Raw genomic sequence first — 21635 nt, forward strand, 5'->3', positions numbered from 1 at the left:
TGGACAGACCTGTTCTACAGGAATCTGTCTACTCTCCTATTAAGCCTTTTAAACCAATCATCGTCATCACATCTTGTTAATGCCATGTTACATATGTGTTGTATAAGAACTTTAGGAATCCAGCCGCATCATAATTCAGTTTCTATCTTTGACAAACAGCATTTTGTAGACTTTGCATTTTGCATCACTCAGAGACTAAAAACTGTGATTCAGAGTTCTGTAAGCATGCTTTACAATCAAAAGAAAACTAAGGCAATAAAAAACAAATAAATTTGAGTCTTCTGCCAGGCAAATCTGACATTCTACTTTGTCAGGAAGAAAGATGTCTGATGTTTCAGAAAGGGGAAGAGCTCTCTTTGAAGATGGAGTTTACCTGCTGAGCAGTCAGGGCAGCACTGGCCAGGGATCCGGATTGGATGAGGACATGTCTCCAGACAATCTGTCCTCTTGCAGCTTACTGAACCATCTACCTGCAATGGAAAAAAACTTCACAGAAACCCACAGCACAAACAGGTAGACTACTGAGGATGGACTGTTCAGTCACATAGACCCTTTGGGCTGAATTTGTTATATATATAACAGAAACCTGTTTCACATAGTGGTCTGGAGAGCCAGCAAGTAGGGCAACAGAGGCCAAGGCCAGATGCTGCCTCTGTGTATGGAGGTTCTCTTTAACCACTATGGACAGTAGCCATTGATGGATTTCACCTCCAAGAATCTGGCTAATTTCTCCTCCTACGTCAAATCTGGCTAATTCTTCCTCCTACATCAAAAAGAGCCTCTTGTGGCGCAGACATGTTGTCTGAACCTGTCTGTCCATGAGGCTGGGAGTTCAATCCCAGCAGCCGGCTCAAGGTTGACTCAGCCTTCCATCCTTCCGAGGTCAGTAAAATGAGTACCCAGCTTGCTGGGGGGTAAATGGTAATGACTGGGGAAGCACTGGCAAACCACCCCGTACTGAGTCTGCCATGAAAACGCTAGAGGGCGTCACCCCAAGTGTCAGACATGACTCAGTGCTTGCCCAGGGGATACTTTTACCTTTACTTTATGTCAAATAGCCCTCAATATTTCCAATGATGGTGGATTCCTAAGTTATATTATTCAGTAATTTAATACTCTTTTTTTCTATCCTGCAGCTATTGTCCATCAACTTCATGAGGTACCCACAAGTTCAAGTATTATGGGAGGAGTACTTTATCTTCTATCTCCAGCCCATGGGTAATTTTATAAAGTGGTATCATGTTCCCCCTTAGCTGTCTTTTTTCTAGACTGGCAAAGTCCCAGTCTCTCATAGGAATGGTGTTCCATCCCCTCCACCTTCTTGGTTGCCCTCTTCTGTACTGTTCTGCAGCATCCTTTCTGACATACAGCAACCAGAACTGAAAACAGTATTCCAAATGAGGTCAACTCCATAGTTTGCACACATTTCATTCATTGAAAAGGCCATGATGTATACATGATAGTTACACATTTTGCTCTTTTAAAAGTTGTTTATGGTTTTAGTAGTCTTAAAATTTTAAAGTCTGCTTACTATATACATATATAGAGCAGCCAACAGCTGTCCAATCTCTTTGAAAACACTACAGCTACACCCATAGTAGCCAGAGGAGCTTTATAATGGCTGCCCTGTTCACTTAGACATAAAAGCAGATCACTGTATTATCATCAAGAAAGCTGTGGGAATTGGATAGGTCAGAGGCTGAGGCTCTGTGGGATGAAGAGGTCAAGGAACAAAGAAGAAAGTAGGACCACTAGGTGCAGTTCATTTCAATTTTTAAAATATCAGGTTGCTATCCTGCCATTTGACAAGATCTACACAGTAGCTTACATAAGGTGGCAGCTTACATTAATGGTGCTCAGTGACTGCAGACTGGGACCAAGTCATTTAATACCTAAACTTCAGTATTCCTAAGTGGGCAAGACCCATGCCCTAAATGTCCATATTCTACACAGGGCCCCCAGGCACACTGAAACTGGAGTTAGAACTAGGTTACCCAGAGGATCCAGAGGATTCTCCTTGCCTTGACTAGGGGAAGGTGGCAAAAGCAACCAGAAGCTAGCATCGTTCATGTGACAGGTGATGGAAAGGCTTAAAAAGAGTGAAGTAGAGCAGGTTATCATTCACCTGGCAGATGCATAACTCACAGGGATCACCCGGTGACCAGATCTGTCCAACTGGAAATTCAACTCCATTGTCATCCACAAAGCAACCTGACCAAGGAGGAAGAGACAATGAAACAGAGGTTTTGCACCACTAAACCTCATCAGGGGAAAACAAGCTGTTATCTGGATGGGGAGAATATGGAGTACCAGGGAGGTATAGTGATTAGAGAGTTTCAGATCAGGACCTGAAAGGCCTGGGTCCAAATCCCCACCCAGTTGTAAAGATCACCAGGTGACTTTGGGCAAGCCAGCCTAACCTACCTCACAGGGCATTGTGAGGGTAAAATGGGGAAGAGAGAATCATGAGTTCCTTGGAGGAATGGCGGGATAAATATGTACTAGAAATACAGATTTAGCAGACTAATGAGCATTGTCCTTTGCAGGTATTTTCATGCCACGGGTCATAGTGACATGTGCAAAAATTGCTAGTGCTTGGGATCTTACCTGTCATGGGTGGAGCCTTTCGGCAAGTGTAGCAACACTGCCCTGGGACCAGCAGCCAGTCCTCTCGAGGACACTCCAGAGTAGGACAGGGAGTGAAGGAGCACTCCACTTCACCTTGCTGGGGAAGGAACGAAGGCGCATGTGGCATACAAAGGCAACAGGGATTTAGAAACTCGATCAAGGCAGCCCACCACAACTTCCTCCCTACTGTATTTTGTTAAACTAGGGATGTCTGGCACTGTAACTTTCAGACTGCGCAGGGTTGTCTTTACTCTTCAGCACTGTCCATCCTGCTTCTACCGTCTGTGCTGTAGGTCACCAAAGGGCATCCCTGTCTAGGGAGTGGCAGAACACAACTAGTGTGGCCGCAGTCTCAAACCATGCATAGGCTAGACTTCATCCTTACTCATTCCGCTTCATCTACTGGCTTCCAACTAAGAAAAATGGCAAACTCTGAATGGCTTGCCCACCATATTCTCTGGGAGAAGGCACTCAGTGGACTCCTTGGTACCTACCCTACACACACAGGTGGTACAGTCATCTCCATCCAAGCTAAACTCAGCACCATCTGCATATGTCACTCCACGGAAATGGCATTCTGCTACAGAAGAAAACAATGGTAGGCTCAGTATCGCTGCAGAAAATCTATAACAGGAAATACAGAAACTATGAGCAGCCATCCAGAAGGCCACCTACTGGAAAACAGCTCTTATTTATGTTGTCCTCCTGGTCAGGATTACACGGAGACCATGTTAATATCTTGTGACAAAGTCTACTATGAGACATTCTGCTGTTTAGCAGATATAACTATTCCTTGACTACATCGTTTCCAGGTACAGTTGGAAGATCACGCAACTGGACACTCTCCGGATCTTGAAAGCAGGAAACTAGCATGACATAACACAGTGTTCTAACCTTGTTTTCTTCCTGACATGCTAGTGTAGAGATTTAAAAAAACCCAGCATTATGCAAAAATGTGATACTCATCTGCAGTTAGAAGTGGTACCATTGTGATTTGCCACTGTCTACCTCCATGCTATGACCCCTAGTTATCCTTGGAGCAACTACCACCAAAATCTTTGGAGATCTCCTATCCAAATACTAGCCAGGTTCAGCCCTGCTTAGTCTCTGATATCTGTCAGGATTGGACTTGCCTGGGCTATCCAGTTCAGGGGCTAGGTATGCTTAAAGCTGGTGAGTAAATTTTGTGTAAGATGTTTAGAGAGATTTACCTGGCTGACAGGGACAACAGTCCGTGTGAGCAGAGCTGGGGCATGGAGTGGGTACACATTCAGGAGAGATACAGGACACATTGCCTGCCTGGAATAAAGAACAACAAATAGCAAAGTCTTACCAAAAGTTCAACATACCTGACATATCCATTCTTACAGGCTGCCATTGAATCCAGTGAAGAACAGACTGGCCACTGGAATCCAAGTGCTCTGATTGGTGATGGTCTCTTCTCCAAATCACCCTTTGCAAAAGCACCCTTTGCTATAATGGATTTGCACTTTCTACAGGACAGGGATTTCCAGGACTGGTTTCTGGGGCTTACATCTGGAGACCTTCCAGCAGCTGTGTGGGAATGTTTGCCAGCAACAAAGTCTAAATAGGCATGGAGCATGGCTTCTTATGAAAGATTGGGGGACAGACTGTCTCTGAGGTCAGTGCCAGACTTGGAGTAGAAGGGAGTATTCCCCAAGCAGATTCAGCATAGGCACAAAGGCAGAAGAAGAAGCTGTAGCGGGTGTAGGTTTGCTCTTCCACCATTCGATTATCCTCCCTTCTCTTATAAATTTGACATTTTGTTTGCATGCTTAGGAAACAGTCACATGGGCCAGATAAAAACCAGTTGCAGGCAGGATGTTGCACACAAGCAATGAAGACAGCCATTCTTGCCCTGGAGTAATAAACTCAAATTCCCTCCTCTATTCCAACCCGAACTCCCTGGATTATCATAAAACGTCTGACCCACCCTTTGCATGCTCATGCATGCCACTAATTCAGAGCACATGCAATACCCATTACATGAAACTCTGTCTCCAGTAAAAGGCTCTGAGGATAACACAATACATGATTTCTTTGCCTTTCCCCACAAAGCAGACCAAGATTCTGCTGTCCTTGAACTCTCTGAGACTTACCAGGCAGACACAGACTGTGCAGTTCTCATCAGAGAGAGCAAAAACATCCCCCTCGTCTCTGGCAATCCCATCATACAAACAGCCTGCAGGAGGTAGGAATCAGAGAGGGTGTTAAACTATAATCTTCTCAATCCCCTCCATCTGAACCATTTGGGGTCTGGTGTGCCATTTATACTCAATAAAAACTTGGCTGAAGCATTAAGCTGTTCAGAGGTTACAGCTGAGAAACAGGAAATGCCTAGATGGAATTGTCTGAAGAAACTAATTGCAGCAAGAGATAAGTGGAGATACATTTTGGTTCAAACTAGCCAAAGTCTTTCTGAAGGTCTCTTTCACATGACTAGTGTGAGAAGGGGGGGAAAGTGCATTTACAAGACTCACTGAAGAAAAACTGCTAATAAGTTGGATGTCAAGCAAACAGAGGAAAGACTTTCATGGGAAACCGCAGCATTGATTTGTCAACATACAGAATTGTTGGTGACAAAAATGAGGCCCATTCCACACAAGTTAAATGCAGCAGGAGTGTGGCAAATTGTAAACGCTACTAATTTGCAGTTATGCACGATGTAGCACACAATCTGCCACACTCCTGAAACCGATCCTCAAAAAGCGATTCATTGTAGCGCTTAAAGGGGAATCCAGAAAAGTGGATTCACCCTCCGAAAAGCGCTACATTCTTGCAAACAATCTGCTACACTAGTGGAAAAGACCTGTGCGTTCCCATTGTTGCGGTTTCAGCAAAGTCCCTCCCCCTGGCTCTCTCCTCTGAACTTCCCGTGAAGCGATCGCCATTTTTTTTTCTCGGAGCGAGCGGAGAGCAATGAGCCGGTGAGCCTTCATTCACCCAGCGAGGTTTCTCTGGCTGCAGTCCCTTCACAGAGCTGCTTTAAAGCTCCCCTAAGCACAACACAGCCCCGTTTGCAAGTTCCCTTTATTTTCGGCTGAAAATCGCGCCCGTGCAAGGGGGGGTGGGATTTTTTTTTCACTCGGGGGAGCATGGCAACAATGAATCAGCAGCTCACACGCCAGCTGCCAGCTAGATGGGTCTCTACGTTAGGAGGAATCAAGGAATCAAGGCATATTCATTGCAACGGGTGTTTTTCTTTTTTTAAAAAAACCTGTTCTTAAAGGGAAAGGGGCTTTTCCGGAGCATGATAACAACCGCTCATTGGCTGTTCGTTTGATTGATGGCCAGGGGCAGGACAAAGCACGGAAAAAATCACTTCCTTTCTAGCGATTTTTGGCGAGACCGGAAACCTGTGGGAAATGATTGAAACGCTACTGGATTCCACTACAAAGGCAGGTATGCGTTACGCCGAATTCCACTATTTTAAATTCTGTTATTTCTTTCTGCAAGCAATTGTGCGGAATGGGCCTGAGATTTTTCTTATCCCAAGACACAGACTGAGAAGGATGGTGCAATTCATACTTGATATTTTCATTAGAGACAGTTGTGAACATATTCCTTTAAAAACTGACCCTTGGAATTCACTAGGCACCAATGCACAGATTGCAAAGCCCTCATGGCTGCCACAAGGACTTTCAATCAGATGTGAGCCAAGAATTCCATACTTGGAGTATAAATCCCACGGTAGCACAGGGCGTGTTTGGATCAGGACCATGGTGCACATGAGCGTCTTAACCCCCCTGTGCCAATTTCTACAACCGAAACAGCACTGGCTAGGCACTATTTGCCTCACTGGGGAAATGTAAATGTTTTGATGACAGGGCAAATAGCATTTCTAGCATTTCTAGCAGATAAGACAGGCCATTTCAGTTCAGGAAAACTGTGTATAGGGTAGGCTTAGCCTACACACCATAGTTCTAATCCAAATAGCACCAATATGTGCCTGGAATTAAGTTCCAAGCTCAGAATGGCTAAAACACCTTTGATTGGAACATATCTGGTGACTTCAAGGACTTAGCAATGACTCATATAGTCATAGTGTTGGAAGGGGCCATGCAGGCCATTGAGTCCAACTCCCTGCTCCATGCAGGATCAGCCTAAGGTATCCATGAATGTGTGAATTGACCCTCAAGAAAGTGGAAGGGCCTTGAGAAACAACCAAGAAGCTTCAGCCATGGCTTCAACAGTAAATTCTGACAACCACCTTGGGCTGCATAGGGAGGTGAGATAGAAATGTGTTAAAAAAATAAGTACTGAGGCTGCATCTCTCACCTGTGCAACTAGAACAACATTTCCCTTCCACTGCAGGAACTGGGTGGGAGCAGGTAACCTGGCATATCACTGCTACACACAGCACTTGCCCATTCTGTAAAAGAAAAAGACAGGCTACCATTAGGAATAGGGATGGACACAAATTTTGGGTTGTTCTTGGTTCATGAACTGAAGTCCATCACAAACGTCCATGAATTTCAAGGCAGTTTGCAGCAGTCCATGAAGAGCAGAAAGCAGGAGTTTACATGGATTGGAGCCATATACCTCCTTGTTTTATGTTCCCTACCCCTTTTGGCAGGGAGAACCCCTGTTTTCTGTTCCCCACAAAAAAAGTGGCAGAGAGCAGAAAGCAGGGATCACAAACTGCTATGAACCAACCTCCTTGTTCATATCAGTTCATGGATTGTTTGTGATTCTACCACAAACCAGAAACTGAAACAAAACACAAAACTGAGGTTTGTGCCCATCCCTAATTAGGATAGCGGTGCAAACATAGCAGTAGACAGGGTAGAGAGGAGCCTGTTGTAGACCACGTACCTCACAGGAGCAGTTCAGGCAGCCTGGCTCCATCCAATAGCTGCCATTCTCATGAGGAACCCCATCATACCAGCAGATAGAAGGCAGGGCAGCAGGGGAAACTGTTGGAGCAGAAGTACTTGGGGGAGGGGGCACCATAACCCCTTCCTGGAGCAGTGATGGTGGCAAATGGCTTGTCATCACAGAGGGCCTGGCTGTTCTCAGCAAAGACGATGCGTCAAAGGAAGGACTGTGTGTAGTAGAGACTGAAGATGGAAGCACAGATGAAATGGACAGGACAGGAGAAGGGGGGTGAGTTCTGGGTACACTGTGAGGAGCAGGAGCTCGGGAAGGAGGAGGACCCCTAGGAGGATGAAGAGGTGGCACAGACTCTGGAGAAAGATGTAGCAAAGTTGGTGGATGCTGGAGAGATTGCAGGATTGGAGATGGGGCTAGGCTGGTCTTTGAAAAACCTGTGGGAGGGAGGAGGGAGGGAATGAGAGAAGGCCAGATAAGGCAGATGTCTCTATATCATGCATATCCAAAATGTATAAGCCGATCACCAAAATGCATTCAGCACACTCAGGAACCCTAGTTGTTTATCTCCTTCCATATTCATATTGTGGGGGATTCCTATATCTAGGGGGGAAAGCCACTCTCATTGATTCTCTTTATAAGATCAGCTCTGCGGCCTTCTATTCCTAGCAGGAAACTGTCCTCCCTGAAACCATCAACTACAGAGAATTTGGAAGTTAAAAACTCCCAAAATAATTTTTAACTCTAAATTTTGCATTTCTATTGCCCATAAACAAGGGCCAACAAATGTGCAGATTGTTATGTGGGAGATCTATGAACACATCTCATGGAAAGTTCCACAACCCAACCTGACTAGCCAAATTAGGAAAAGATTGAGCTGCAGAAAAAATGTTTTATATTTAAAATACAAATATTTATTTTAATCAGGTGCACATCATAAAAATTAAAAACAACAATACAATTTCCACTATATACTGTATAATACAATCAATAAGGTTTTCGGTTGAGGTCAGGTCTGTTAAGATGAATGGGCCCTCTCATGCTACATCATTACATCTGACAAACCCCTTCATGGACAGTTGTGGGGAGGCTGGAGAATTTTTCCTTCTACCATCTTGTGTTTGTGATTTTTAGGTTTTAATGGGGTTTTATGGGCCGTTATTATGTGATCTGCCTTCAGTCCAAGGAGGAAGGCCAACTATAACATGAATGAATGAATGAATGAATGAATGAATGAATGAATGAATACACATGGAAGTAAGGCCAGATGTTTTTCAACCCTAAGGGTAGCTTCCTCAGTGGTCAAGTAATTTAATATGCACTTATAATAATATATATTTTAAACAAAAAACTTTTTCTGCAGCTCAACCTTTAAGTTCCTAACTTGCCTATGTGATAGGAGCCAGCCATATCACTAGGGGTAAGTGACACATTTTTTTCTTGTGTCTGTATGATACTTCATGAAATTACAAACATTGTCTTTGAGGCTGAACACTCCCACCTTAGAATAAGCGCTTACGCATTCCTTTACAAAGAGCAACAAATACCAGCTAGATTACCCCATTTCCTTGTGGATCCAGACTATTTAGCTCTGAAGCTCTATTTAGGATCTAGGAATCTGTCTCATTTACAGCACCATCAATGGGCTTACAAGAGCCCATTCTACTTAGGATGACACTAATAGAGATCCTTTCAACTGTTACCCAATGATACACCTCTCAAAGACTCCACACAAAGACCCTTACCTTCACAGGACACTCTGTCCAAACTGAGCCGGTAGCCTGGGCGACAGCTGCACATAAAACTTCCCAATGTGTTGTGACAGGAATGCTGGCAGGTTCGCTTCTCACTGGGCCGGCGGCATTCATTCACATCTGCACCAGATGCACAAGGTGCTAGGGACTTACATCAAGGCTGGGTTGGCTCACAGAGACCTAGTTCATTTTCACATGATCAGATCACACCTGGGCTTGGACCAGCCTTGAGGCCCTTTTATGCTATGCAGTTTCATAGTAAGCAAGATGGTAAGCAAGATGGCAACTAGAAGGTGGACAATTATTACTTTATTATTTCTCTTTCTGCAGAAATCTGGAGTGAATATACTGAAATCTCTAGAGCAGGGGTAGTCAACCTGTGGTCCTCCAGATGTTCATGGACTACAATTTGCTGGCAGGGGCTCATGGGAATTGTAGTCCATGGACATCTGGAGGACCACAGGTTGACTACCCCTGCTCTAGAGCATTTTTATTGCTTAATCCTTCCAAGATAAGAAAATCTTTACAGTCACCTCATAAGTGACGTGATTGTTGTGTAATGGCGGCTATATGAGCATCCCAATTTGACTGTACCGATTAACTCCAAGAAGAATTCCTAAGCCTTTTCCAGTGGCATGGGAGATAAGGTTGTTAATGCTGGTTGGGGAGATTCTTATTTATTTCTTTAAAGCATTTTCATACCACCTTTCCAACCAATCAGGGTCCACAAGGCAGGAAATATTAACCTTCCCCCGCCCCCACCCCAAAATATTACAACATTCTTGATTTGGAAAGGGGATGTGCGGGAAGGCTGGGGTAGGGATTCCATGGAAAGACTTAGAAGGGAAATGATGCCATGAAGTCTACTTTCCAAAGGTACCATTCCTTTCAGGAAAATGGTTCTCTGTATAGATATCAGTTGCAATTCCAGAAGAAGTCCAAACCCTACCTGTAATCCTAAATGACAGACCTAACTTCAGCAAATGTGGGTTTACACAGCATGGAGATGTGAGGATAGAAAAGCTCCTGTTAAGTTTCTGTTTGTCATACAGTTCTTAAAGGCACAGGAGATCTAGAAGAGAAAAGAAGTAGAATCCAAAGGCCCAAGGATGTGGCTGTATAGCAGGCTCTGGAACAAAAGGGGTCTGTTCTACACACATTGTAGAGACTAGTGGGCTTCAAGTATTAAACTGGTCATACTTTTGAAGAAGGAATACCTCAGAGCTAGAACGCCTGCTTGTGTTCAAGATAGTCACATTACAACCCCACATGTAGATGAACATGCTAGGTCACTACTGGTGCTGCTCCTTTTTGGGGCCTGCTCCCATTTTAAACTATGAAAATCTGAACTGTCCTAAAGAAAGCTATTCCTATCTCTGAAGGACAGAGAGGCACCCCTCCCTGTATGCCATTTAAACCTGTACAACTTCCATTTTATCTGCATGTGGTAGAAAGGCCCCTATTAGCCTGTTCCTGCCATGCATCCCAGAAAGGTTACTTACCCATGCAGGAGTGCCGGTTTCCATGAAGGAAGAATCCAGGGTGACAGGAACAACGGTAACTGCCAATGCTGTTCTTGCAGCGGTGCTGACAGGGGGTTGCTAGGCACTCATCAGTATCTGGGAGCAAAATGGATGGCAGGCCTGTCACTATCATTTGCCTCATTAACAAAAAACACTTCCCATAAGAAGAGTCTTGCTGGATCAGACTAGTCTAGTGGCCCATCTAGTCCACCATCTTGTCTCACACAGTGGACAACCAGCAACTGTGAAGGAGCAAGACTGAGGCCTTCCCAGATGGTTGACTCCTGGCTCCAGTGTTGAGAGGCTTACTCCTTCTGAATGTGTTGGTTCTCTTTAGTCAACATGCCTAGCAGCTACTGACAGACTTATCCTCAATGAATCTCCTTAATTCCCTTCTAAAGCTGCCTATGCCTGAGGCCATCCCTATATCCTCTGGCAGTAAATTCCACTTTAATTACTTGTTGAGTAAAGAACAGTAATCAACTGTATTGGATGCTTGCTCCTGAGCTGAAAGGAAGAAAAACTTTCCTCTGCCCTCTCTCAGTCTTATTTATTTTATATTTATTTATTTATAATTCAATTTCTAGACCACACCTCCCTGAAATTGAGTTTGGTGTGATTTGCAACAATAGTTGAGCATTTAAAATTGGAATCCAATAAAATATAATAAAGCACAGTAAAAAAATTCATAAGTCCTCTGCCATTCTGCCAGCTGGCACTGTCTAATTGGTAATCTTATGCTGCTACAGTGCTGGGATATCCTGAAGAGAGAGGGAAACCTTACAGTAGGGAGAATATAGGAGAAGTGAGGAGGGAAGCCCTTCTGAACTACCCTGGTCTCAACCATAGAAAAGTGCCATTTTACAAGCCCTGCAGAACTTTGAAAAATTTATAAACCTTTGTTATATCCCCCATTATCATCTCTTTTCTAAACTGAAAAGTCTTAGGCTGTTCAGTCTCTCCTCATATGGGAAGGTCCTCCAACCTCATCTTGCTTGCCTTCTTCTGGACTGTTTCCAGTTCTGCAATGCCCTTTTTGAGATATGGTGACCAGAACTGCATGCAGTATTCCAAAGGAGGCAACTTCACTGGTCTATACAGGATCATTTATTTATTTCCAATCTGTTTTCTGTCCTTTAACCTATTTTTAATCCATAAAAAGACCCATCCTCTTATTCTATGACCACTAAGCTTACTCCGTTTTTTTGGTGAGGCACCTTGTCACAGAATCACAGAATCATAGAGTTGGAAGGGGCCATATAGGCCATCTAGTCCAACCCCCTGCTCAACGCAGGATCAGCCCTAAGCATCCTAAAGCATCCAAGAAATGTGTGTATCCAACCTTTGCTTGAAGACTACCAGTGAGGGGGAGCTCACCACCTCCTTAGGCAGCCTATTCCACTGCTGAACTACTCTGACTGTGAAAAAACTTTTCCTGATATCTAGCCTACATCATTGAACTTGTAGTTTAAACCCATTACTGCGCGTCCTCTCCTCTGCAGCCAACAGAAACAGCATCCTGCCCTCCTCCAAGTGACAACCTTTCAAATACTTAAAGAGGGCTATCATGTCCCCTCTCAACCTCCTTTTCTCCAGGCTGAATATTCCCAAGTCCCTCAACCTATCTTCATAGGGCTTGGTCCCTTGGCCCCAGATCATCCTCGTCGCTCTCCTCTGTACCCTTTGGACTAGGTGGCCCGTATGGCCCCTTCCAACTCTATGATCGTAAGATGAACCAGTGAGAACCCTAGCAGCTGCATTCTGTACCAGCTGGAGTTTTTGGGTCAAGAAAAAGTATAGGCCAATGTACAGAAGTCTAATCTAGAGGTAACTATTGCATGGATTACTGTGGCCAAACAGTCCAGAGGCAGGTAGGTTGTTAGTAGCATCAGCTGGCGAGGATGAAAAAACGCCATGTGTGCTACCCCAGTGATCTGGGTCTCCATTGATAGACATCCAGAATTACCCCCAAATTCCTTGCTGCTTTAAGTTGAGCCCCTGCAAAGATGGGGAGATTTGCTTCCTGTCCTGCCCCTTTTCTGCTCAACCACAGGACCTCCATCTTGGAGGGATTGAGTTTCAAATGGCTCTGCTCTAACCATCCAGCTATGACTTCTAAACATCTGGCAAATGTATCCAGGGGGGAGTCTGGGTGACTGTCCATGAAGATATAGAGCTGGGTGTCATCTGCATATTGATGGCAACCCAGCCCATAACCAAACCAGCTGTCCCAAATATGTTAAATAGCATGGTGGAGAGCATTGCACCCTGTAGTACCCCACAAGGGAATCTGTGAGGGTGTAACAGGATTTCCCCCACTGCCACCCTCTGTGTCCAGTTCCAGAAAAAAAAACAACACAGGCATTGAAGGGCTGTTCCCCAAATCCCAGCCCCCATGAGGTGGTGGGCCAAAAACTCATGGTTGACCACATCAAATGTGGCCAACAGGTCAAGCCATACAAGAATGGCCAATCTGCTCTGATCCAGCTGGCACCGAAGATCACCCACCAAGGCAACCAACACATCTCCACCCTATGGCCAGGACAGAAGCCCGACTGGTATGGATCGAGCACTGAAGTTTCATCCAAGTAATCCAGGAGCTAGTCTGCCATGACCCTTTCAACTACCTTTCCTGGGATTGAGGGCCTAATCATTGCCTCCTTTAGCACCTCTGGGAACTCCCCTGTAGACAGGGAGAGGTTGACAATCTCTCCCAGAGGGCCTCCTATCTGCTGGTCACTTGTTTTGAGTAACCAAGACAGACAGGAATCAAAGGGGCAAGTGGTTGCCCTTACTGACCCCAGCAACTTGTACAGTTTCTGAGAGCCATCTGAAGCTTTAGGATGCTTTAGGATCCTTTGGGCTGATCCTGCGTTGAGCAGGGGGTTGGACTAGATGGCCTGTATGGCCCCTTCCAACTCTATGATTCTATGATTCTAAGCCTTCAAACACATCCTACCTTGGTGGCCAATGGGTCTCTAGTTCCCTCTCTGTTTCAAAAGTGGCGGGATGGTCCCGGTGGAGCAACAAGACTTTATCTGCGAAGAAGCTCACTAATAGCTCAGCCAAGCACCAATTGACTCCTATTTTGGTGCCCTTTCTTGAGTATGGTCAAAGATTGAACTACCCTAAATAATTGGGCTGGGTGAGAGCTCACGGATGTGATAGAGGCGGTGTAAAACTCTAGTTTTGCCTCCCTAACTGCCATCTCAAATGCCCTCGTAAGCATGCGAGTTTTCCACCACACTCGCTCTAGCTATCTCACTTCCCTCTTCATCTCCCTTAGCTCCTCAGTGTTCTAGGGAACCAGTTTGAGGTGGGGGCGTTTGGGAGCAATCTTATCAATGGTGGCAGTTAAGCAGGGCTGACCATGGTCTGACCACTATGACCTTCAGGTCATAGTGGTCAGGCCATGGGACAGGATCAACCATCATCAGCTCCATCTCTACCCCAGCACCAAATATCAAGTCGAACATGTGGCCAGCCTGATGGGTAGGGCCAGTAACGAGTGGAGAACCCCAGTGCCACCATGGTTGGTTAGGATACCAGTGTTATTACGGGGTGGCTTGTCACCATCCTTCTGTATCTTGAGATCAGCCTTAAGGGTTTGAGCAGGAGGGTGACAGTGCAAACTAAGGCTGAGTGCTCCGGCACGGTTCAGCCGATTTGGCGATCACCAAAGGCTGAGGCGGCCAGTGCTGCAGCACAGAGGGGAGGGGTGGTGCCAGCGCCCCAGGCAGCACCCACATACAGGCGCAGAGTGCTGGACGCCTCAGCCTTTGGTGATCGCCAAAGTGGCCAAACTGCACCGGAGCGCTCAGCCCTAGTACAAACTCACTTTTAAGCAAGACTTAGGCTCTTTATCTCCACCCATACCTATGAAGGCTTTTACCACATCATTCTCAATATTTTATCAAACTTGATTTCCATCCATCCACTCTTGTAGTGCCAGCTGGACTTACCCTGACAGCTGTGTCGGTCGGCAGAAAGCTGCATCCCTGGGCCACATTCACACACAAACCCCCCTTCAGTATTCACGCACAGGCCTTCACAGGAGGCACTCTGGCACTCATCAATGTCTGCAGAAAAAAAGGTTCCTTTGTCAATGAGTTTAAAGAAGGGAAACAATAGACACACACCGCCTCAAAAAGAAAAGCAAAGTAATAGGGGGTACTAAATGAGCAAGGTGATTGAAGTATAAACATACGGTTTAGCACAGCCAGCATCATGTTTAATTGCTTTGCAACTTGCAAGTTAACCTCTGCTCACAAAAACAGAAATAAAAAGAGTACAAGCTCATGCTGAGTGCTGAGATAAGCTTATCTAGGGGAGCCAGCTAGGACCACCTGGATAAACAACTCCAGGGGGCTATAACAGACACCAAGGATGCTCGTTTGTGTAAATGGCCCTTAGAATGTGTAGGGGCAAGTAGGCACTATGGATATTTACTCAGAAGTCTTCAGATCAAATGACAGTTTATTTGCATGCTCAATGCTATGTAACCTAAGAGTGTAATGGAATATAATTGAAGGGACTACCCTTGCAAGGGTGTGATTTTTCTTTGCAGGCCAGTTTCTGTGATGTCAGACCCTAGGTGGGACCTGGGGATCCCCTACTTTTACAGCTAATATCCAGATGACTGAGAATAATTCCCCTAGAGAAAATGGCAGCTTGGGAAGGTAGACTCCATAGCATTATGTTCCATGGAGATCCTTCCCTGCCCCAAATCCCACCAACTCCTAGTTCTACCCCCAAAGTCTACAGATATTGCCCAACCCAGAACTGGCCACCCAGGTTGCCATTTGCCTGGCAAATAGATCTTGAAGCCTGTTCTCCAGCTATCTGTCTGTTTGGGCCTCAGCTAAACAATGAACGGTGAATTCCACCATATGGTTCAAGGAGAAGAGATAGGCCTAGTGCTGGGGCTCCCCAAGTAGTGCCAGTGGCCACCATGGTCTCTATCGACATTTTTTCTGGGGCCCTCTGGGTGTTTTTCGGGAGTAGGCAGGGTCAGGTAGGGGTTTTGCCCAGCAAAGCTTCTGATTGGCTACTGGAGATTTTGTTTCTGGTGCCACCTCCTGTGGAAACCATTTTGCAGCAGCCTGTTGCTGTGCTCTTCATGCCATTTCAGAACACCAGATGTGCCCACAGGTTCGAAAAGATGGTCCAGTAGGACACAATCTGGAGCTTTTTTCGGGTGGGGCCTGAAGATCTCCCAAATTACTCCTGAGCTCCAGATGACGGAGATCAGTTCCCCTAGAGAAAATGGTTGCTCTGGTGGGTGGACTCTCTGGCATTCTAGACTACTGAGGTCCATCCCCAGTCTCAGTGCTGAAAGCCCCAGGAGGAATTTCCCAACCCTGACCACAGCCAACAATACCTGCAGAAGATTTTAACCCCCAGCCCCCAATTACATTGCTGGCAAAGACAAACAGCTCCTTCAAGATTTCATCTCACCTCTTGCTAAGCAGATCAGGAGAGTAGCTTAGACTAGGGGTGTACATTTGGCTCGGCAGAACTCAGAAAAAAACCTAATCGATGCTGATTCAGTTTTTTTCCTGAGTTTTTAGCCAAGTCGTGAATCCTTAGTTTGATTCGGAACCCAAACTGCAAAAGCCGAATCACTGCCTGAAAAATAGCTGAGTGGCAGAGAGATCCAGAGATCAGCTGTTTGTCGGGCAGTGTGTGTGTGTGTGGGGGGGGGGGGTTTCAAACTGCCCCTTCCCCCTCACAGCCCAAGCTGATCCAGTAGAGAGACTTCTTTCTGTGAATTAGCTGTTTGTTGGGCTGTGGGAGCAAGGCTAGTTCAAATCTTAGTCCCTTTGCTTCAGAGCTGAAAAATTTGACTTTCCTGAATCAAGCTGAACCCGAATCCCAGCACTAAAACTGGGATTCAGGTGATCTGAGATATACCAAACTGGGTTCAGGAAATAAGCCAGATTTTAAACACACACACAAACATCCACATGGCTGCTCATTAAGGTCTGCAGCTGGTACTGGAAAGTTCTGCAATGTGTGTGATGAACCACGAGTAATTGGCTGTGACACGCACTGGAAACAATTCAGAGTTGCCCTTGTGTAGCAGACATGTTGTATACCCCAAATGGACATTTTTCAGAAACAGCTGCAATCGGAGCATGATATGCAGTTGCAGTGAAGGGGCATGTTCAGATGCAAGCATTCTGATAAGAGCCATCACCTGTGATCCTGCCTAGCGGGGGTTGCTTCTGTCTCTGCAGATTCACTTGTTACAGAAACCCCTCTTCAGGCTCACCTGCACACCGGACACCATTGACAGTCTCTGTCATGGAGAATCCCAGTGGGCACACACGCGCCACCTCCTGGCAGCCGCCATGGTTGCAAGCAAGGTCACAGCCATATTCTCCGCAGGCACCAGGGGGATCTGAAAATACGAATGGGGAAAAATTCATTTTGTTTTTCACACACCAAGACAGGGATGAGGAGGGAGACCTGCTTTCTGCTATGTCACTTTAAATGGTCTGGGAAGGCAAGACAGTACTCTCGTTATATGAAGAAGGGACAGGCCAGCAGATAGGAATACTTAACATTTACCACAATAGGAATACAGGAATAGCCTGATGATATGATCTATTATTACTGTGGTGAACAGTCACTATTCCTATGGTGTATAGCATAGAAAAATCACAGTTAGGGTTGCCTGGTGCCCTGCAGTGGTGGATGGGGGGAGGGTTTCCAGTTGCTGGTCGGGAAACTCCCAGAGAATTGGGGAGGGCACCTGGGGAGGGCAGAGACCTCAGAGGGGTCCAATGCAACAGAGTCCATCCTTCAAGGCGTCCCTTTTCTCCAGGGGAGCTGCTCTCTGTGCTCTGGAGATGAGTTGTAATTCTGGAGTATTCCCAGGTCCCACCTGAAGGCTGGCATCCCCAGTCGCAGTATTTTCTTTTGACCTCAGTGTTGACATCTCTCCCCTTTTGATAATGTATCTCTGCCTACTGGGGATTCTCTTCATGCATCTGATGATTGATTTAAATCAATGAAAGCAGATGCAATCAGGCCTTGAGGAACTGATAGGCCAATTCCAAATTTGAGGTCTCTGGCTAAGTATCAGGACATGTGATATCCATAAAAGTCAGCTGTGAAGTTTGCCAATCCCCCTCCCCCTTACAAAGTGTCTAAATTTGAGGCCAGATGTTCCTTGTGCTTTCTGCCCTGATTGGCTCTGGATACGATAATAAATCTGTCAGCCTTTAAGATGCCACCAGAAACTTTTTTTGTCTAATTAAAATGGCTACCCCTGGGGAATCCTTCCGCAAGAGACAGATGACTGGTACAATGGTGAGAAAAGGGACTAAGAGGCCCTGTCAGAGTTCCAAAAGCCAGATGGACAGGGTGGGATTTCAGGATCTAGCCTGAGCAAGTAACCATATTTTAAGAGTATTGTTCTTAAGGGTATTTTTAAGGGTAATAAAAGTAGCCAATTCTTTATGTGTAAACAATGTTAATACAAATTGCAAAAAAATGTTTTCCTTAGAAGGTATCAGCCTTCCTTTCTTTTCTTTTCTTTTCTTTTCTTTTTTTTTGTTACATCTTACTCATTTGAAAAATGTCAGCCATGACAATAAGATCTTGGAAGCATTTAAATTTGGTTTTTGTTTTTTGAGAGAATTTTGATCATTTACTAGGATGGAGTACCGCAAGCTGGCTATGGAGAGGAGATGCATAGCGACTACTGGATTGATTCCTAATGCTGGCCACTATTCAATTACCCCATGCATAGACAGGAAACAAGCCAGTACTTCTGTCCAGCTACACAGAGAAAAAAACAGCTTTAGGCAATTTTCAGCCAATGAGTAATAATACCACCCTATTTACAATTTCGCCTCCCCTGGCAAGAAAACTCTAAATACCTTCCAAAAGAGAAGTATTGCCAAACAGAAAAAATAAGCTGAAGCAAGAACCCAAGACTGAAAAAGTATGAGCAGCAATATCTATTTCCTGCTATAACCCTGCTATAGGTTACATGTACATCAAGTTACATTATAGAATTTTTGACTGTAGGGTTTCGAGAGATTCCAAGCTAGTGAGACTTCCATATGTTAACACCTATGTAAAAAAAGAGAATGCCATAGGTGGTGCAAAAGAATTAATATAAGTACCTATCCTCTTCCCCAAAAAAATATCTTCTGGAACTATTGTTGGAGAATTTTTGCCAGTACAGTGTTTCCAATTTTTTATTTAAAAAAAATAATAATGCCACTTCTCTAGGAACCTCCCCTTGGCAGCTTGCAAAAATAACATACATAAAGTTTAAGGTAAAGGTAAAGGTATCTCCTGTGCGAGCACCAAGTCATGTCTGACCCTTGGGGTGACGCCCTCTAGCGTTTTCTTGGCAGACTCAATACGGGGTGGTTTGCCAGTGCCTTCCCCAGTCATTACCGTTTACCGCCCCCCCCCCCCCCCCAGCAAGCTGGGTACTCATTTTACCGACCTTGGAAGGATGGAAGGCTGAGTCAACCTTGAGCCGGCTGCTGGGATTGAACTCCCAGCCTCATGGGCAGAACTTTCAGACTGCATATCTGCTGCCTTACCACCCTGTGCCACAAGAGGCCCTTACATAAGGTTTAAAAGGTATTAAATAAAATCCAACACTAAAAACCCTGCCCAGCATAAAAAGACATTACTTACAGCTTAAAATAATTGTTTGCGCACTAAAATAGAAATAGAAGTTCAACCCATTAATCAAAAGGTAAAAACCAAGTATATCAGTGATAGAAATTCTTCACAATTCTTCCTTCATTGTTATTCAAGATAAAAGAGTCCCAAATGATAAGGAATAGCATAAACACACCAGATTCCAGGTATTCCAAACACCAGGTTTTCATGCTTCTTCAGATATCAAAATAGGACACCAGAAACGGCATTCAGTAGGTAGTCTCTTATACACCAATCCTCGGGGTAATAAATTGGCAGCATTCTATAAAGTACTCCTTACCTTGACATGTAATGCCCTGCCCTCCATCCCTGCAGGAACAGACATTGGGAGCGATGCACAAACCACTTCCACAGCCAAAGGAACAAAGTGCTGGGAAAGAAATCAAGAAAGCATTAATCAGAATAAGTTTTGACCTATTCCTACCCAACAGAAGAAAACCTCTTATTCCAAGGATATAGGAGCCTATAGACAGGACATTTCTGCACATTGAAAAAAATAGTGTTACACCAGCACCATGACGTAACGCTAGTAAATAACATGCCTCCTGTCATTCCTCACCTCCTGGCTCTCTCCTTTCCCTCTGCTGCCTTCTTGCACTTCTGGGCACTCTGCATGCCAACTTGAAATGGAAGAGGAGAGGAACGCGCTATACATGCAACTATCCTCTGCCTGTCAATCAAGCCAGGCAGCCAATCACCTTTCTCCATGTTTGAAAGGACCATGATGCATGCTAATTTTTTTTAAAGAAAGACTTCTCCATTTACTTTTTTTTTTAAATAGCTTGATTTGTGGTACCTTTAAAACAGGGAGAAAGGTGATCTAATCATATATGCATAGTGCTTTTTTTAATACCACCCCTTTTGGAATCATTAGCCTTGAAGCAATCTTGTTCCCAATTTTAGGGGGGGACATTATAGAGGCATGCTTTGTGTATTAATTGGTGGGGGGGTTTGCTTTGTCTGGCCGATTTAACACGTATTTGATGTACTAGGAAGTTTGCTTTAAAAATGAAATCCCCGTCCCCGGTAGAAGGGAGAGGGAGGCAGGTGCGAGGGAGGGCACTGGAGGCGGAGATAGCGCTACTTTGGCTCTGCACATTTCCTTGGCGTGTGGCTCTCCTCTCGTTCGTGCCAGATAGTTGGGGGAATCCACTTTTAGGGATTCCCCAACTTTTGCCTTAAAATGGAGGATATAGCTGCTGATTTGCCACTGGGACACTGGATGTTGATGACTTTGTGCAAAACGCCCCCCAAAAATGGTGTCTGCAAAAGGTAAGCTTTTCACTTCATTTTACGGGTGCGGAATGGCCCATAGGATTCATTGTAGAGAAAGAGGAACAATTAGAAAGCCTTTAGAGAGGAGAATATATGAGACAGGTTTTGTAAATGTCAGGTCTGGGTTGAGAGACATCTGAAGACTTTGGGTGTGAAGGTGGGAGTGGGTGGAATTTGTGGTGGGGAGGGACCTCAATGGAGTATAATGCTATGAAGTCCTCCCTCCAAAGCAGCCATGTTCTCCAGGGAAATTGATTTCTGCCACCTGGAAATGAGCTGTAAAACCTGGAGATCTCAGGACCCACCTGGGGACTGGCATCCCTATTGATAAAAAACCTACAACTTTGTAATAGAGATAAATAGGCTGTCTAATTCCTTTGTTGATGGCCAATAGTTTATGGTACCAAGATACCATAGGAGTCTTTAAGTTGCCACTAGTCCTTTTACAGAGCTGTGATTCCCTGGATTTCAGAAATGAAGCAATAATAGGTAAAGAAATAGTTTAAAATGTGAAAATATGCTTATGGCTTCAGCATTGATATAGGCTACAGTTTGTTTGCAAATACTGGTCAATTAGAGATTAGCTGTGAGGCTTTTGTGAGCTATTTCATGAATAAGATCTCATTACTCTGCCACAACTTTCCTATAACAGTTAATACAATAAAGGAACTGGATGCCTCTGGAGGAGTGTTTTGACAGCTTCAGACCTCTTGAGCAGACTGACATAGACAGGTTGCTAGCTTCATAGACAGGTTGCCTGCCACTTATCCACTTGATCCCTACCCCTCATGGCTCCTAAAAATAAGCAGCAAGAAGGTAGGAGGGCCATTCCATGTCAACAGGGACTTTGATTGTCTAAAAGAGGCAGTGATTTGTCTCTTGCTGAAGAAACCATTGTGGATCCGCAGGA

The 21635-nt window shown here is 44.9% G+C and overlaps 1 protein-coding gene across 2 annotated transcripts in view; it reads right to left on the minus strand.

The window, feature by feature from the left end:
- The window catches only part of VWCE (von Willebrand factor C and EGF domains), a 40269-nt gene that overhangs the window by 10409 nt on the left and 8225 nt on the right, over positions 1-21635 (minus strand). Inside the window, exons 3-15 of one of the 2 annotated variants that reach the window (XM_077321125.1) lie at positions 19731-19820; positions 17031-17159; positions 14719-14835; positions 10736-10852; positions 9225-9353; positions 7465-7916; positions 6928-7021; positions 4749-4831; positions 3840-3927; positions 3123-3208; positions 2608-2725; positions 2126-2211; positions 374-470 (exon numbers count right to left, since the gene is read on the minus strand). In XM_077321125.1, the coding sequence (XP_077177240.1) occupies positions 374-470; positions 2126-2211; positions 2608-2725; positions 3123-3208; positions 3840-3927; positions 4749-4831; positions 6928-7021; positions 7465-7916; positions 9225-9353; positions 10736-10852; positions 14719-14835; positions 17031-17159; positions 19731-19820 (1686 nt within the window). The remainder of the gene's footprint in view (positions 1-373; positions 471-2125; positions 2212-2607; positions 2726-3122; positions 3209-3839; positions 3928-4748; positions 4832-6927; positions 7022-7464; positions 7917-9224; positions 9354-10735; positions 10853-14718; positions 14836-17030; positions 17160-19730; positions 19821-21635) is intronic. The other variant, XM_077321126.1, reaches the window with a different exon arrangement.

The sequence above is a fragment of the Paroedura picta genome, chromosome 2 (genome assembly GCF_049243985.1).
Source record: "Paroedura picta isolate Pp20150507F chromosome 2, Ppicta_v3.0, whole genome shotgun sequence".
NCBI classification, from domain to species: Eukaryota; Metazoa; Chordata; class Lepidosauria; order Squamata; family Gekkonidae; genus Paroedura; species Paroedura picta.